Genomic DNA, 16,889 nt, shown 5'->3' on the forward strand with positions numbered 1-16,889 from the left:
TTGAAAATATAATGATAGCAAATGTATAGGAATAAAAACAGTAATTCCAAAGAACTACCACTTAGGCTGATTATTTATAGGTAACCAAGCTGGATAGAAATAGCTTAATGAGTTCACTTTTTCTGGCTTGGAACCTTAGAATAAAAGATTCTATATGGAAATTATGGAAGAAGTGAAATCTATTTTGGTAATTAAAAAATTTGCCATAATTTTATTTTTTAAGAAATGTCATCTTGATAAAATACAAATAAAATATCAAGTTATTTCAATAAGAAAATACATATTGTAGTGCATTTTAAAAGTAACAGGTATACCATAAAAGATTCTATAAAATGAAAACAAATACATTTGCAAATTTTAGAAATAATTTATATGTTGACTTGCCTCTATCTTGGGTAGTAATTGGTAACGCCAAGCTATTTTCATCTTAATGTTAGAGTCTGGTGTTTGATGATTACATACATCTTCATCAAAGTCTTTTTTATAATTATCATCAAGTAATGGTGCAGGAAGTTCCTAAGAAAACAGAATGACACATTATTGAACATCTGTGATTAAAAAATGCGACAATTTTCTTAAATCATTATATTAGCAATATTAGAACTTTCCAAGACCTTGATTCCTCAAAACTGATCGAAGCATTCAGTCATGACAATATGGCTATTTCTAAAACAGAGGAAAATGGTATATATAATAGTGTGAAGTTTTTTTAGCAATGAACTATAATTTAAAGAAAATATTCAAATTTTTATACTATCAAAAACCAAATGTTATTGCAACAAGAGTTATGATCTCTCTCTATATAAATATACACACACTTTAGCAAAGTCTGGAATTAGCATTTATGTATTACATGTAATTATTGTTATGTCTGCTGCAAGGTAAAAATAAGGCATGTGTGCAATCTGTTTACTGGTTTGTGATACTAGAATTCAAAAAACTCATTCACCTAAATAATCAGTGAAGTAAAAACAAGACATTTATTTGCCCTTATCAAATGTTAGTTTTGTACCTGCAAGCCTATGTCTCTTCTTTTAACAACGGAAATAGAATTTAAAATCTCATTAAGTAAAGAGACACTGAAGTCCAATTTTATCTTTTCTTTTCTGGAAGCTGACCCAGGGAGTAGCTATAAAAAACACATGGAAAACGTGTGTGTGTGTGTGTGTGTGTAGAGGAACTACAGAAAGAATGCAAAGAAAAAGTACTTAAGTTTCTTGGAGAATTGCTGTCTTTTATATTAGCAAAAATCATAAAGATAATATGGGGTGCTGGATTAGTAAACATAATCTTGTTTATATTAGCAAAAATCATAAAGATAATATGGGATGCTGGATTAGTAAACATAATCTTGTGCTATGACATAAGTTAGTCTAAACTGCAACTTTTACTTTGCAAAATCAAATTTATTTATGCTTAGAACCATGTCAACTAATCAGCTGGAAAATATATTAACCATCATATATTTTAGTTATCTACTAAAAGGCCTCCAAACAGAACCACACTTTAATTTATGTTGGTATCAGAAACTAGTTATATCATTTAAACTCTGAACCCATCATTCCCAGCAAAGCATTAGTATCTTACAAAATATAAAATAACTTATGTTTCCAATGGAAATAAATATTTGTGAGGCATATGGTACAATACAGTATAGTGGTTATGAGTTTGAATTCTACAACCAGATTGTTTAGGTCCAAATCTTGACTTTACACACTAATAGCTGTGTCTGTGGTTACCTTGACCACATATGGGACCTCTCTGTCTCTACTCATCATCTGAAATACAGAGATAACAGCATTCATTTCATTGGGTTTCTGTAAGGAATAAATGAGTAAAAAATGTGAAATGACAAGAATGGTGTTTGCTGCATGTTAAGCACTTAATAAACATTTGATTATAGGAATTTAGTCAAATAACTGCCTTAACTTAATACTCAGAGGCATATATTTTGAGTTGACAATAGTAGGCAATGTATTGAATCATTATATTGTACACCTAAAACTAATAAAACATTGCATGTTAATTATACTTGAATTAAAAAAAAAAAGGAAATATCCAGTGCAGAATGCAGAAAACAGGAATCCAACAGTCTTCTTGAGTTGAAGAGACAAGCTAGCAGTTCAAGGAGGCCATGTGGCAAAATACAGGGGAAGAGAGGAGCTCAGTGAGAGAGCTCCAGAGATCTGTAGAGGCAATTTTTTTTTTTTTTAAGATTTTATTTATTTATTTGTCAGAGAGAGAGCACAAGCAGGGGGAGCGGCAGGCAAAGGGAGAAGCAGGCTCCCTGCTGAGCAAGGAGACGATATGGGACTCGATCCCAGGACCCTGGGAACATGACCTGAGCCGAAGGCAAACACTCAACCAACTGAGCCACCCAGGTGTTCCTGTAGAGGCATCTCTTGAGTACTGAGCAGCACATGGACATAAGGAAACTACCCAAAACTGGTGAGAGAACCACTCAAAAGGAGCAAGGTGAACAATTTCTACAGCTTACAAAGAACCAGAAAAAGTCCATGGTCTCATCAACCAGAGTGGAGAAACCTTGTAATTCATGGAGCATTAAGTAGTGAGGCAAAATCAGCCCTAGAAAAAAATCTGCTCTGATTCCACCTGACAAAGCTTAAAAGTAAGCCTCATAGTGATCAAATGGTTTCCAAGTAACTTTACTGAATCCCAGAAATGAACTTAAGAATGTTTGCAGGAATGTAAAATATCCAGCACTCCACATGTTAAAATTCACAATATCTGGAGCCAATAAAAAAAAATACCAGGCATGAAAAAGAACAGGAAAATATGACCTATAATAAGGAGATGCAGCAATGATACAAATATAGTTAGACTAAGACAAAAATCAATTATAATTATAGTCCATGTGTTCAATAAAGATTAACCATATAGAGATAGGAAAGACATATTTTTAGAAGACCCAATGAACCTCTAGAGATGAACACTTCAACATCTGAGATTTTAAAAACACACTGGATAGAAGGAACAGCAGATTAGACATTGCAGGAAAAAAAGATTAATAAGCTTCAAGACATAGCAAGAGAAATGATTTAAAAATATATAGCTATGACAAAGGTATAAAATTTTTAAAAATTACAAAATCAAACTTCCCTACAATAATCATTAAACAACATTCCCAGCATAAACTTGTGTATATACATGGATATGCTGACAAAATACTTCGATTAAAAATAGTAGATATTAAAATACTATTAATACTTGAAAAATTAACATTTTACTTTATAAAACAAAAATGAAGTAAAATTGAAAGAATTGTTGAACTGATCAATGATTCTTTACTTTGAGAGATATTATTTCCTGACACATTCTCTTCTAAAATTAGAAATGTGATTATGAAGCATATTAAGATGTTGGAGTCACTATGCTCCTTTTTATGGGTTTCAGTTTTCAATGAAATCAGTTTCTCTTTCCTTCTCTCCTATAAAAAATGAGGAAATTAGCAGGTAGCACTTTCTCCCAGCCCCAGGTTTAGTTTTTTCCCCTATTATTTTTACGTTGTCAAGGTTTATAGAATTGCATTCTTGTCTGCACCACACAGAGTTATTTAGTTTTAGGGTTTTGTTGAAATGGATTCACCATGGGTGATTTTACCACAGTTCCGCCATTCTTGAGTTTTTAAAAAATTGATACCTGCGCTCATTTAACAGTGCCAAGAATGTACCAGGGATGAAGCAGTGAGCAAAATAAACCAAGTCTCTGCTTTTACGGAGGTATATTCTAGAAGGGTAGTGATATAAACTTGAAAAAAAAAAAAGAGGAAAGGAATACAGAGTAATGGGAAATGTTTACTTTACATAGGGTAGTCAATGAAGCTCTCTGTGAGGAAGTAAATACATGGATCATATTTTCAAATACTTTTTTATTCAACCAATACATTGGTTGTATATATTTCATAATATTTTTACTAGCTTAGAAGTTGGTAGATGTTGCTGTTGTACTGTCTTTGGACAGGGAATGATGCTGTGAAGTCTGAAGCCTTCCACTCATGTAGGTGATCTGCTTTTTTTCTGCCTGAATGAGTGAATAATTCTTCATCTTTGCAGTTTAATAACTTAAATGGGTTACATCTATATCTATTGTTTTGTATTATTTCTCCCCTGTAACACTGAATGTCCCTTTTAAGCTGAAGATCTCAATTTCTAATAAAATTTTTGTGTCTGAGGTTGAAAATTATTTTTCTGTTCTACACTGAACTAGAATATATCCTCATTGATATAAATATCATGTGTATCATTGACAGTTGTAAAACGTCATACAGTGAACAATTTAAACATTAGATGAATAAATGTTTTCCTGTTTTCTAGACCAGCCCTAACAGAAATTTCAGTGATGTTGGAAATGTTCTATACCTGCCCTGTTCAATACACTAGCTACCAGCTACTTAAATTTAATTTTATTAAATATTTTCCACACTGTAATTATATTCTCACTTACTGTTTTAACCTCATTTCTCTAACTGCACTGTGACTATTGCAAGTCTTTTTAATACTGGGTAATACTATTTAAGTCAATTCGTATTTTTAATTCTGCAGTTATCCTTTTTATCTACTCATGTTTTCTTAAATCTCATTTTTGTGATATTTTATTGAACTCTTGTTCTCTTTTTTTGTTTTGAACTCATGTTCTTATTAAACTCTTATATAAATCCTTTATGAAGGAATTTCCTTCTGTTCTTGGATTATGTTTTCTTCCAGACTGAGTTTTTCCCTCTAGCTAAAGTTTGAGAGCTGAGTATTTTGATATTCACCTATTTTTCTGTACCTTCATGTTAGGAGAGCTTAGGCAAAATTAAATGCAATCTTCATTAGAAGACCTGGACTCTTTATTTTCTTATGAGATTTCATGAAATGCCAACTTCCTGTGTTCACATCAGTTGATTCAGTGAGTATTTCATTCTTGTTTAGGGAATGATATATTATTAGGTTTTAGATTATATACCCAATTCAGTGTTGTTTTTGAAACATTTGCTTTAGTTTGAGACCATTAGCCCTAATTATCTTTTTAGGATTACAATAATTCTTTGGTTTCTAGGTGTGAGGATGAAGAACATTGAATGGTGACTTTTATTTGGACACGGACTTTATAAATTTATGGCATTGGGTTGGACTCTGACTCTTGTTCTATTCAGTAAAACTGAATTTTTGGAATATTTTAAATTACTTTTTGTTTGGTAATGTATGAGAGTCTATGATACAAATTTAGTACCCTGATATCTTAACCCCAAACACAATATTCAATAATTCTAAAGTAATCTTTAGGAAAATTTCAACTAGAAATAGAGTAGGGAAATATATACCCACAACCCTGCCATCAGAGAACTAATTGAAAATTCTGTTTAGAACATTTCAAACATATAAAAACTGTCTTCTTAATATATATTGGTCGAGGGGCATCATTTTACAACTTAATTAAATCTATAAATTATAAATTATTTTAAATGATTGATTCTCAACTATTTTCCTGCCTTTATACATTTGCAAAGATAATGTAATTCTGTCAAAATATATATATATGTGTATACACACACACACACACACATATATATTTATTTATTTATTTTAGAGACAGAGCATGCGGGGGTTAGGGGCAGAGAGAGACAGACAGAGAGAATCCCAAGCAGACTCCACACAGATCGCAGAGCCTGAGTTGGGGCTCAATCTCAGAACCCTGAGATCATGACCCGAGCTGAAACCAGGAGTCAGACATTTGGCTGACTGTATCACCCAGATGTCCCCCATCAGTATTTTTTATTGTCTTGTGGGAGAAAGGATAAAATCTTTGTAATGTTAAAAAAAAAAAGTTTGAAGATTCTGATATTCTTAACCTTTTCTCCTGCTCCACAGCCTTATCGTCAGGGTGAAGAAGCACTAATTTTATTTCTGAAATGAGGAAATAAACAAAAATTTAAATAAGATGTTATAGGGGCCTGGGTGGGTCAGTCGTTAAGCGTCTGCCTTCGGCTCAGGTCATGATCCCAGGGTCCTGGGATCGAGCCCCGCATCAGGCTCCCTGCTCAGCGGGGAGCCTGCTTCTCCCTCTCCCACTCCCCCTGCTTGTGTTTCCTCTCTCACTGTGTCTCTCTCTCTGTCAAATAAATAAATAAAATCTTAAAAAATAAATAAATGTTATAAAACCTTAAATTTAATGAATTTATATCTACCTTGCAAAATCTATTTATTTTAGACATGTGTAATTGTTTTTCCTCAATTGTCTTTTCTGCGTTAAAAATACTAGATATCAATTAAAACATCTGAATTAGTTTTATTAATCAGTTTTTAACATTTTTAAAAAACTTTTTATTTTTAATTTTTTTATAAGTAGGCTCCATGCCCAGTGTGAAGCCCAAAGAGGGGCTTGAACTCACAACCATGAGATCAAGACCTGAGCTGAGATCAAGAGTTGGACACTCAACCAACTAAGCCACCCAGGTGCCCTTGTTAAGTTATTAAGATATAGAATTATTTACAAAAATCACCGGTCTACAATTATGTTACTCAATACAATAGCCTCAATCCACATGTGGCTATTTAAATTTAAGTTTTTATTAATTAAAATTAAGCAAAATGATAAATTCAGTGCCTCAATTGCCATATTGCTCAGTAGTCATGTGTGGCTAATAGCTACCCTATTGGTGGTGCAGGTAGAGAAGATTTCTGACATCATAGAAAATTTTATTACTTAGTGCAGGTCTAGAAAATGGGAAAATGTATGTATTTATTCATCTAACAATTTAAACTGTTTACTGTGTAACTGTCAATAACACACTTTACAGTTATATCAACTAGGATTTTAAAGAAACATCACAACTTAACTGTTTAAAATTAAAACCAGATTTTTCAGTACCTAAAAAAGTTGTATGCCTCCCTGTCCTTCCGACACTGTCCTTTATCTTATATCACCTACAAAAAAAATTGTAACACTATTTTTTCACTATATTCTTTCAACTTAGAAAAATTGTACCCTAGAGGGATGAGTTAAATAGGTGATGGAGATTAAGAAGTGCACTTGTTGTGATGAGCACTGGGTGATGCATGGAAGTGTTGAATCACTATACTGTACATCTGAAACTAACATACTCCTGTATGTTAACTAACTGGAATTAATATAAAAACTTTAAAGAAAGAACCATCTCTTCACCATAAAAAAAAAAGTACCCAACTATCACTTTAAAAATCAATATTTATTGGACAGCAATTGATTTTAAAAGTGGTAAATGTTCAACAAAGAAAATTATAAGATAAAGAAACATATAAAAAAGTAAATAATTACCTATTAACCTACCACCTAGGAATAATAACTGAACATATTCAAGTATTTCCCTCCAGTCTTTTAAAAAATATATGTATGTATTCTACAAAATGCATATTGCCTGTTATGCATATGATAATGTATATTATTTGTATTCTACATTTAAAAAAAAAGATTTATGTATTTGAGAGAGAGAGAATGTGAGAGCACTTGGCGGGGAGGGGCAGAGGGAGAGAGAACCTTAAGCAAACTCCGAGCTGAGCGTGAAGCCAGAACCCGGGCTGGATCTTAACGACCCTGAGATCACGACCTGAGCAGAAACCAAGAGTCAGCTGCTTAAGCAACTGCGCCACCCAGGCACCCCTACATTCTACATTTTTAACATGATATTGTGAGCATTCTCACATTTCAAAAATAAGATCTTCAATGGCTGTATATTAAATTACATGACTTAATTAAAATTCAGTTTATTATTTCCTTATTGTTGGACCTTTAGGTTGTTTGCAGTCTGAGAATGCTATGATAAATGTTGTTTATGACATAAGGCCTTGCATCTCAAATTATTATTTTTCTATGGGATATATAAAACACAGAAAATAATAAAGAATAAGATAATAAATATAAACACGAGTTTCTACCACTTGGCTTTAACAAATCCTAACAACTGGCATACCTGCAGAAAAGACCAGTAATTTCAGCAAGCAAGGAGCAACACACCTGTGTCAAAGTAGAAGGATTGGGTGAAAATCTTTAAAAAGATCCCTGAGATCCCCTATTTTCCACTAACAGCCAGGATACTATTCCTCCCCAACTGTGTAAGACAAATGGATAGGTCAAATCAGACAAACTGGAAGTAGGAACATGATAGAGGGGAGGAGTGACACATCATATTGAAGACAGGGTAACTTTATTGAAAGTTTTCATACAGAAGAGTGAGATACCCCCAAACTCCCAACACATGCATATAGTTGGCTCCCACTGCTAGGCTCTGACAAGGCCAGAAGCCATTCGTAAGCAGAACAGGCAGGAGATCAGGAGGTTAAAGGAGCCCTCCCTAGAGAAATTGATAAAATTTAGGGAAAAGGCCTTTAGAGAGATATCACTAGCTAAACTTACAGTAAACCTATCAGATCACAAGTTATGTGTCCAAATACACAGTACTTCCAACTAGCCTTCTAGTCCCTTATTCTTCAATATTAAAAGACAGCCAAGAATTATCAGATATTTGAAATAAGCATCTAATATGGAATTCAAAGACCAAGACAAGTGAGCAGGAAATAGAAACAATGCCAGAAACAAATAAAAACTTCAAAAAGAATAAAAAGTAGTATCCATTATATGAGATGGTGTGTAAAAAAACACTTCAGTAAAAGGAAACAATCAGAAAAAAACCTGAGTTTCTTCTAAAAATGTAATCGAAGATTAAAAAAAAATGACCAGAAGTTCTAGAAGATCAAGTTGGTCAAATCTCTCAGAATAAAGGAACAATAATGATAATAATGACAGCAACGATAATTAAAAACAAAACAAAACATAATAGTTAACGTTTTAAAGTGTTTTCCAACTGCCAGGCATTATTCTAATTACTTTATACAATTAACATATTTAATCTTTAAACAATCTTAAGAAGTAAGCACTATTATTAAGACCATTTTATAGATGAAGACATTGGAGCATAAAGGTTAAGTTGTTGAAGGCCACAAAGTATAAGTAAATGGCAGAACAAGGATTTGTAATGGATAGTCTTATTCTATCACTGTCTCTTTTTTTTAAAAAGATTTATTTATTTTAGAGAGAGAGAGAGAGAAAGAGCGTGAGTGTGGGGGAAGGGGCAAAGGGAGAAGGAGAGAGAATCCTCAAGCAAACTCCCCACTGAGCGCGGAGCCTGACACAGGGCTCCATCCCAGGACACAGAGATCATGACCTAAGCTGAAATCAAGATTCTTGGCTGCTTAACCGACTGAGCCACCCAGGTGCCCCTATTGCTCAGTTTCTTAACCATTATGCTATACTATCTCTTAAAAAGATAGAAAATGAGAGAGAAAAGAAAATATTTAGAGAATTAGTCCAGGAGGTTGACACCACAAAAGGATTTCTTAGAGAAACAGAGACAATAGAGGAAAATATCAAAGAAATAATCTAAGAGAAATTTCTCAAAATGAAAAATGGGAGCTTTAGATTTAAAATCCTGAGTATTCAAACTATGAATGAAAATAGACATACACTAAAACATAGAATTCTGACACTTCAGAACAAGAGGGGAAAAAGGAAAATACTGAAAAGCTTCCAGGATCTGGACTTTTCAGAGAGGAAGTTATGTTCAGCCTACTATTCTATATTCTACCGAAGTAATGTTAAATTTGAGAATGAAATTAAGACAATTTCAGACATGCAAAGTTCAAAATCTCTACCACCTCACACCTCTATCTCCATTCACTCTCAAGTCACTAGAGGATATACTCCACTACCAGCAAAGTCAGAGCAGTTGTTAGGATGATGAAGGAAAGTGCCAGAATAATAACTGTGTAGGTCTGCCTAGAGAACAAGTAGTCCAGTTGGAGTAGAAGGATGGAGGACTCTAGGGAGAGGATGCTTAAACACATTAAGAGTCATCTACAAGCCAGGAAGAGTCCTCCACAGGAACTAAATTGGCCAGCACCTTGATCTTGGACTTCCCAGCCTCCAGAACTGTAAGAAAATAATTTCAATAGTTTAAGCCAGTCTATAGTGTTCTGTTATGGTAGCCCAAGCTTACTAAGACAGATTTTAGTACAAAAAATGGGGTTCTGTTGTAACAAATACTTAAAAATTTTGAAGTGGCTTTGAAATTGGGTAATGGGTAGAGGCTGAAAGAGTTCTGAGATGCATGCTAGAAATATGGATGTTAAGGGAGATTCCAGTAAGTCTCCAATGGAAATAAGAAACACGTTATTAGAAACTAGAGGACAGGAACTCCTTGCTATAAAGTGGCAAAGAATTTGGCTGAACTGTGTTCTAGAATTCTGTGGAAGGTACAACTTATGAGCAATAAAACTGAGTAGCTGAGATTTCTTTTCTTTTAATTTAAATTCAATTAGCCAACATATAGTACATCATTAGTTTCAGATGTAGTGTCCAATGATTCATCAGTTGCGTGTAACACCCAGTGCTTATCACATCACGTGCCCTCCTTAATGCCCATCACCCAACTATCCCCCTTCCCTCCAGCAACCCTCAGTTTGTTTCCTATAGTTGAGGGTCTCTCATGGTTTTTCTCCCTCTCTGATGACTTTCCCATTCAGTTTTCCCTCCCTAGCTGAGAAGATTTCTAAACAAAGCTTTGAAGGTGTGACTTGGTTCCTTCTGACTGCTTACAGTAATATGCAAAAGGAGAGAGATGAATTAAACAAGGAATTGTTAAGCAAAAAGAACTAGAGCTTGAAGATTCAGAAAATTCTCAGCCTATATTATATTGTAAAAAATGAAAAAGCTTGTTCTGGAGAGAACACTTAAGGGTATGGCTGAACAACCATTTGATAAAGAGATCCTGGGTGTGACTCATGGACTTAACCAGTCATCTCAGCAGAAGCCAGGAATAGAGATATTATACCAGCAGAAACACTGCCAGTTTGAACTACAGACAAAGCAGGATGGAATTAAGGAAGGCAGTTGGACTTGGATTTTACAGGCTTGACCACTGAACAATTTGGCTTCAAATATGAGCTATCCTGCAAAAAACAAGGGTAGAAAAGATCCCAAAGGTGATTGAGAGATGATCTGGTTGCCACTCCTACCGCAGGTGCAGACCCACCAGCCTGGGGGGTGGGGGTGGGGGGGCATGGCTGCCTCAATCTTGGTTTCAAAGGGCGAGACTGTGGCCCAACCAAGTCATGTGCGTGGTGTCCTGCCCAGCTGAAGGGGCGTGATGCTGTCACCCCAATAGGCCTAGAAGGCAGAGCTTGGAACCAAAGAAGTTTATGGAAGCAAAGAAGTTTATTCATGAGCCTTAAGATCTAATGGAATTTGCCTTGATAGATTTTGGACTTGCTTAGAATCTATCACCCCTTCCTTCTTTCTGATTTCTCCCTTTTGGAATGAGAATGTCTTTCCTATGCCTATTCTATATTGTACTTAGAAGCCCATAATTTGTCTGGTTTGACAGGTTCACAGGTTCATAGCTGGAGAGGAATTTTACCTCAGAATGGACCATGCCTCAAGTCTTATCCATACCTGATTAAGATGACAATTAGATGAGACTTTAGACTTACAGTAGATGATGGAATGAGCTAAGACTTTGGGGCTATTAGGCTGGAAGGACGTGAATTTGAGGGGAAAGACACAAACATTCAGTCCATAACATAGTTTATGGCACATAGTAGACATTCAGTAAATGTTTGATGGAGAAAGAAATGATGGCTAGCAAATCTCTATTTTTCAGTCATTCCCCCAATTTCCGAGCCTAGAGTTTTACCTGCCTTCTGGATATTCTATTTGAATGTTCAACTGCATGTCAAACTCAAAGTATACTCAATCAGGTTATCATCTTTCATTTTTTTTCTCCCTTTCTCTCAGCTCTTCCACCTCCTTACTTTCTCTACAACTATTTTCTCATTCATTCCAAACTAGCTAATTCCTCTCCTGCCTCCTGGCAGAATCTATCCATAGAACTCTCAGCCAACTCTTTAAATTGCTCACAAAGAAGATAAAACTGTCCTTTGAACTTTATTTCATATTATTGTCTTACAAAGTGGACAATGTGTGCTTACTCAGGAAGTCCTAAGATTTCTACCTCCAAGTCCTTAGGACTGCTGTTTCCTTTGCTTAAAGTGGTAACTTGTATATGTGGGTATCTAATAAAATTCACTTGATAGAAATAAAAGTATAATTTATCTTAGCAGTGGTTACAAACTAACTCATTAAAAACAAAAATTTCTTTAAAATAACATAAAATGAACAAAGGAAATAAGTTCATAACAATATAGAGAGGAGATGATATGAGCAAACCATGATCAATGAATTTGACAATAGCAACAGAAACTATCAAAAACAAAGGACAGAGGGAAAAATAACTGTAGAAGAAAAAGAACAATTCTAGCCAACTTTTTCATATAAACTGCCAAGCTGAATTTAAAATTTATATGGAAATGCAAAAGCTATATAATAGACATAACAACTATGCAAAGGAAGAAAGTTGGAGGACTTAAAAATACCTGATTTCAAGACATTATAAAAACAGAATGATGAAGTCCATATAAGATAGACACATGGGTCAATGGAACAGAAACGAAAGTTGTAAAAGAGACCCAAATGTTTATTTATTTGATTTTCTACATAAATGCCAAGGCAATTTGATAGGGAAAGGAGGACAACAAATTCTCAGAAAACAATAAAGGAAAAAACCTTAGTGATATGGGGGCATTCTAGGGATCAACAAACTGGCCTGTGGGCCTGTTTTTGGAAATAAAGTTTTATTGAAATTTGCTTAAGAGCTATTTATGGCTGCTTTATTGTTACAATAGCAGAATCAAGTAGTTACAACAGAGACCATATGGCCTGCAAAGCCAAAAACATTTACTATGTAGCCCTTTAAAGAAAAGTTTGCAAATATTTCTTAAATAGGACAAAAATATAGCATGAAATATAAAATAAAAAATTGAGGCACTGGACTTCATAAAAGTAAAAAAATTAATGCTTTTCAAAAGACACTGCTAAGAAAGAGGCAAGCCATAGGCTGGGAAAAAATATTTGCCAAACATATGTTTGATAAAGGATTTGTATCCAGAATATAAAAAGAACACTTATAAATCAATGATAAGAATACAATCAAATAAAAAATGGACAAGAATTGAACAGACACTTCATCCAAAGATACATGGGTGGCAAACAAACACATGAAAAGATGCTCAACACCATTAGTGATTAGTAAAATGCAAGTTAAAAGCACAATGAGATACCATTATACGCACACTAGAATTGTTAAAATTTAAAAAATGACAACACCAAATGTTAAAAAGGAAAAAAGGCAATTGGAATTCTTATACACTCCTGGTAGGAATGCAAAATTGCACAGCAACTTTAGAAAAGTTTGGAAATTTCTTAAAAAATTGAGCATTTACTTTCAATATGACCCAGCAACTCATCTCCTGGGTATTTACCTAAGAGAAATAACAACATATGTCCACACAGAGATGTGTAGATGGATGTTCATAGCAACTTCATTTAATAGTCAAAAAGTAGAAACCACTCAAATGTCCATCAACTAATGAATGGCTAATAAAAGCAATAAAAGGAATCAATTCTATTGATACACATAGAAACATGGTTAATCTGAAAAGTATGCTAAGTCAAAGAAGCCAGATACAAAATACTATATACCACATGATCCCATACATATGAAATTATAGGAAAGGCAAACTATGGAGATGGTAAACAGATTAGAGGTTGCCAGGGGCCAAGTGGTAGGCAGAAGAGATTGACTGCAAACAGGCACATTTCTGAGGGGATAGAAATGTTCTGTGTTATGATTGTGGTGGTTACACAACTGTATACATTTATTATGACTTAATTGAATTGTACATAAAATTGGTAAATTCTATTATATATAAACTATATGCCAATAAAGCTAATGAAAAAAACCATAAGCATAAAACAAACATGGTTGATTATGTATACATATATGTATGTATTGTTTGTTTGGAAGAATTCACACCAAACCCCTAATAGCGGTTAACTCCTCTGAGGGTGGAAGAAGGGGGTTAAATGGAATTTGGGGCATGTGAGTTGTACCTTATTTGTGATGTAACTTGTAGAAAAGAGAATGTATACTAACTGTGAATTATTTAATCAAAATTTAATTTAAAAAAAATCAAAGTTTTTAAACATTTATGGAGCAGATGACATGGCTTTCAAACTGGCAAGATATATGAAGAATTAAACCAGTTGAATGGAAAAAAGACCCATTAAACAGATTGTCATGCCCTTTCATAATTTGATGGGTAAGGGTAAAAGCCTGAAAGCTTTAAAAGGAGGGTTAATACACTACTTACAAATGAAAAAGAAATACATTAGCATCAGATACAGCAACCCTGGATTTTACAAAACAATGGAACAGTGTCTTCAAAGTATGAGGAAAACTGTTATTGAAATTTCTGTTGAGGGGGTGCCTGGGTGGCTCAGTTGGTTAAGTGTCTGCTTTCAGCTCAGGTCATGATCCTGGGGTCCTGGGATACAGTCCTGCATCGCATCGGTCTCCCTGCTCAGTGGGGAGTCTGCTTCTTCCTCTCCCTCTGCTCCTCCCCCCAACTAGTGCATGCTCTCTCTCTCTCTCTCTCAAATAAATAAATAAAACCTTTAAAAAAAAGAAAGAAATTTCCATTGAGGAAAATTACCTATTAAGTGTAAGCACAAAGTACAGTCATTTTTTAGAAAGTATATAATATTTCAAAAGCTTACCAACCACAAACCTTTTTTTTTTTTAATATTTTATTGGTTTATTTGAGAGAGACAGAGATAGTGAGAGAGAGCACGAGCCGGAAGGAAAGGGAGAAGCGGGCTCCCTGCTGAGCAAGGAGCCAGATGTGGGGCTCCATCCCAGGATCCTGGGATCATGACCTGAGCTGAAGGCAGCCACTTAACTGACTGAGCCACCCAGGTGTCCAACCACAAACCTTTTTTAAAAAAGTATTTGAGGATGTAATTCAGCCATTAAAAAAAGGAATCCAAAAAGAGGTAGAAATCATAAAAAATAAAAAACTGGTAATGCCTTAATAATAAAATGAAGACTTATTTATCTTCTCTCAACCAGAAAATAAAAAGGTAATTTTATTTTACATATCCGTAGAATGGATGTCATCAAAAATACAAGAGCTAAAAGTTGGTGAGGATTTGGAGAAAAGGGAACCACTGTGCACTGCTGGTGAAAATGTAAATTGGTACAGCTACTATGGAAAATATGGAGGTTCTTCAAAATGTTAAAACGGAACTACCATATGAGCCAGCAATTCCACTTCTGAAAGTATATATCAGAAAGAAAAAAAGTCACCATCTTTGAGACATATCTGCACCCCCATGTTCCCTGCAGCATTCTTTACAATAGCCAACACATGGAAACAACCTAAGTGTCCACTGACAGATGAATAATGAAAATGTGGTATATATACACAATGGAATAGTATTTGACAATAAAAAAAGAAGGGAAATCCTGCCATTTGTGACAACATGGATAAATCTTGTGAGTATTATGCTAAGTGAAGTAAGTCAGATAGAGAAAGGCAAATAATGTATGATCTCGGGGCGCCTGGGTGGCTCAGTCGTTAAGCGTCTGTCTTCGGCTTGGGTCATGGTCCCAGCGTCCTGGGATCGAGCCCCACATTGGGCTCCCTGCTCCGCGGGAAGCCTGCTTCTCCCTCTCCCACTCCCCCTGCTTGTGTTCCCTCTCTCGCTGTGTCTCTCTCTCTCTATGTCAAATAAATAAACAAGATCTTAAAAAAAAAAATTTAATAATGTATGATCTCACTTATATGTGGAATCCAAGAAACCAAACTCCTAAAAAGAGAGAACAGGTTGGTAGTTGCCAGAAGTGAGGGTGGGGAAATGGGTGACAGTGGCCAAAAGGTACAAACTTCTAATTATAAGATAAATAAGTTCTGAGGATGTAATGTATAGCATAGGGACTAGAGTTAACAATACTGTGCTGCTGGGGCACCTGGCTGGCTCACGGGGCTGTGAGTTTGAACCACATGTTGTTGCAGAGATTACTTAAATAAATAAAATTAAAAAAAAAAATACTGTATTGTATATTTGAAAGTTGCTAAGGAGTAGATCTTAAAATTCTCATCACAAGGAAAAAAACACTTGTAATAAGTGAGGTGATGTGGATGTTAGCTAAACTTATCATAGTAGTAATGTTGTAATATATACATATATCAAATCATTATTTTGTACACACATTAAAGTAATACAATGTTATATGTCAATTCTATCTTAATAAAACTGGGGGAAAAAAGAAATGCTGGTAAAAAAATAAAAAGCAGAACAAGAACATGAAGGGCTAAACATGAAGAAAAGGAAGGAACTAAAAATGTGACATGAGATTAAGGAACTGAGGGAATGTAAGAAATGATTCCTTTCCTCTTCTAGAAGTTCAGTTTAGTGATATAAGATGGCATTTCCTTTCCAAAGGGTCCAATTATATGATCTGGTTCAGTAAAATATTTATCTAATTTGAAATTTTAAATGTTATGTTTCAACTTGTAAAATAAACTTATGAACAGAGTATTAAAGATTCAATTATAGTTACAGAATTTGAGTTGTAATAATTGATAATGTGCAAGTAAGTTAGAGATTAACAGGTTGAAGGGAAAAGAGATGGCAAAAGGTAGTTGTGATAACTTTATCTTATATACTGGAATTAATAGTATAATCTAAAATGGATGGATCAAAAAATGAAAGGTAAAGAGTATAATTTACAATTATAATAGTAACCATTGGTTGAAAGACCTCAATGTGAGACAGGAGTCCATCAACATCCTAAAGGAGAACACAGGCAGCAACCTCTTTGACCTCAGCCAAAGCAACTTCTTCCTAGAAACATCGCCAAAGGCAAGGGAAGCAAGGGCAAAAATGAACTATTG

At 34.6% G+C, this 16,889-nt stretch overlaps 1 protein-coding gene across 3 annotated transcripts in view; it reads right to left on the reverse strand.

Moving 5' to 3' along the window:
* The window catches only part of ELP4 (elongator acetyltransferase complex subunit 4), a 233,249-nt gene that overhangs the window by 181,494 nt on the left and 34,866 nt on the right, over positions 1 to 16,889 (reverse strand). For all 3 annotated transcript variants that reach the window (XM_081798399.1, XM_006728921.3, XM_081798400.1), the window contains exon 4: positions 385 to 516. In XM_081798399.1, coding sequence (XP_081654525.1) covers positions 385 to 516 — 132 coding nt within the window. The remainder of the gene's footprint in view (positions 1 to 384; positions 517 to 16,889) is intronic.

The sequence above is a fragment of the Leptonychotes weddellii genome, chromosome 11, assembly GCF_054177405.1.
Source record: "Leptonychotes weddellii isolate Sample4059 chromosome 11, ASM5417740v2, whole genome shotgun sequence".
NCBI classification, from domain to species: Eukaryota; Metazoa; Chordata; class Mammalia; order Carnivora; family Phocidae; genus Leptonychotes; species Leptonychotes weddellii.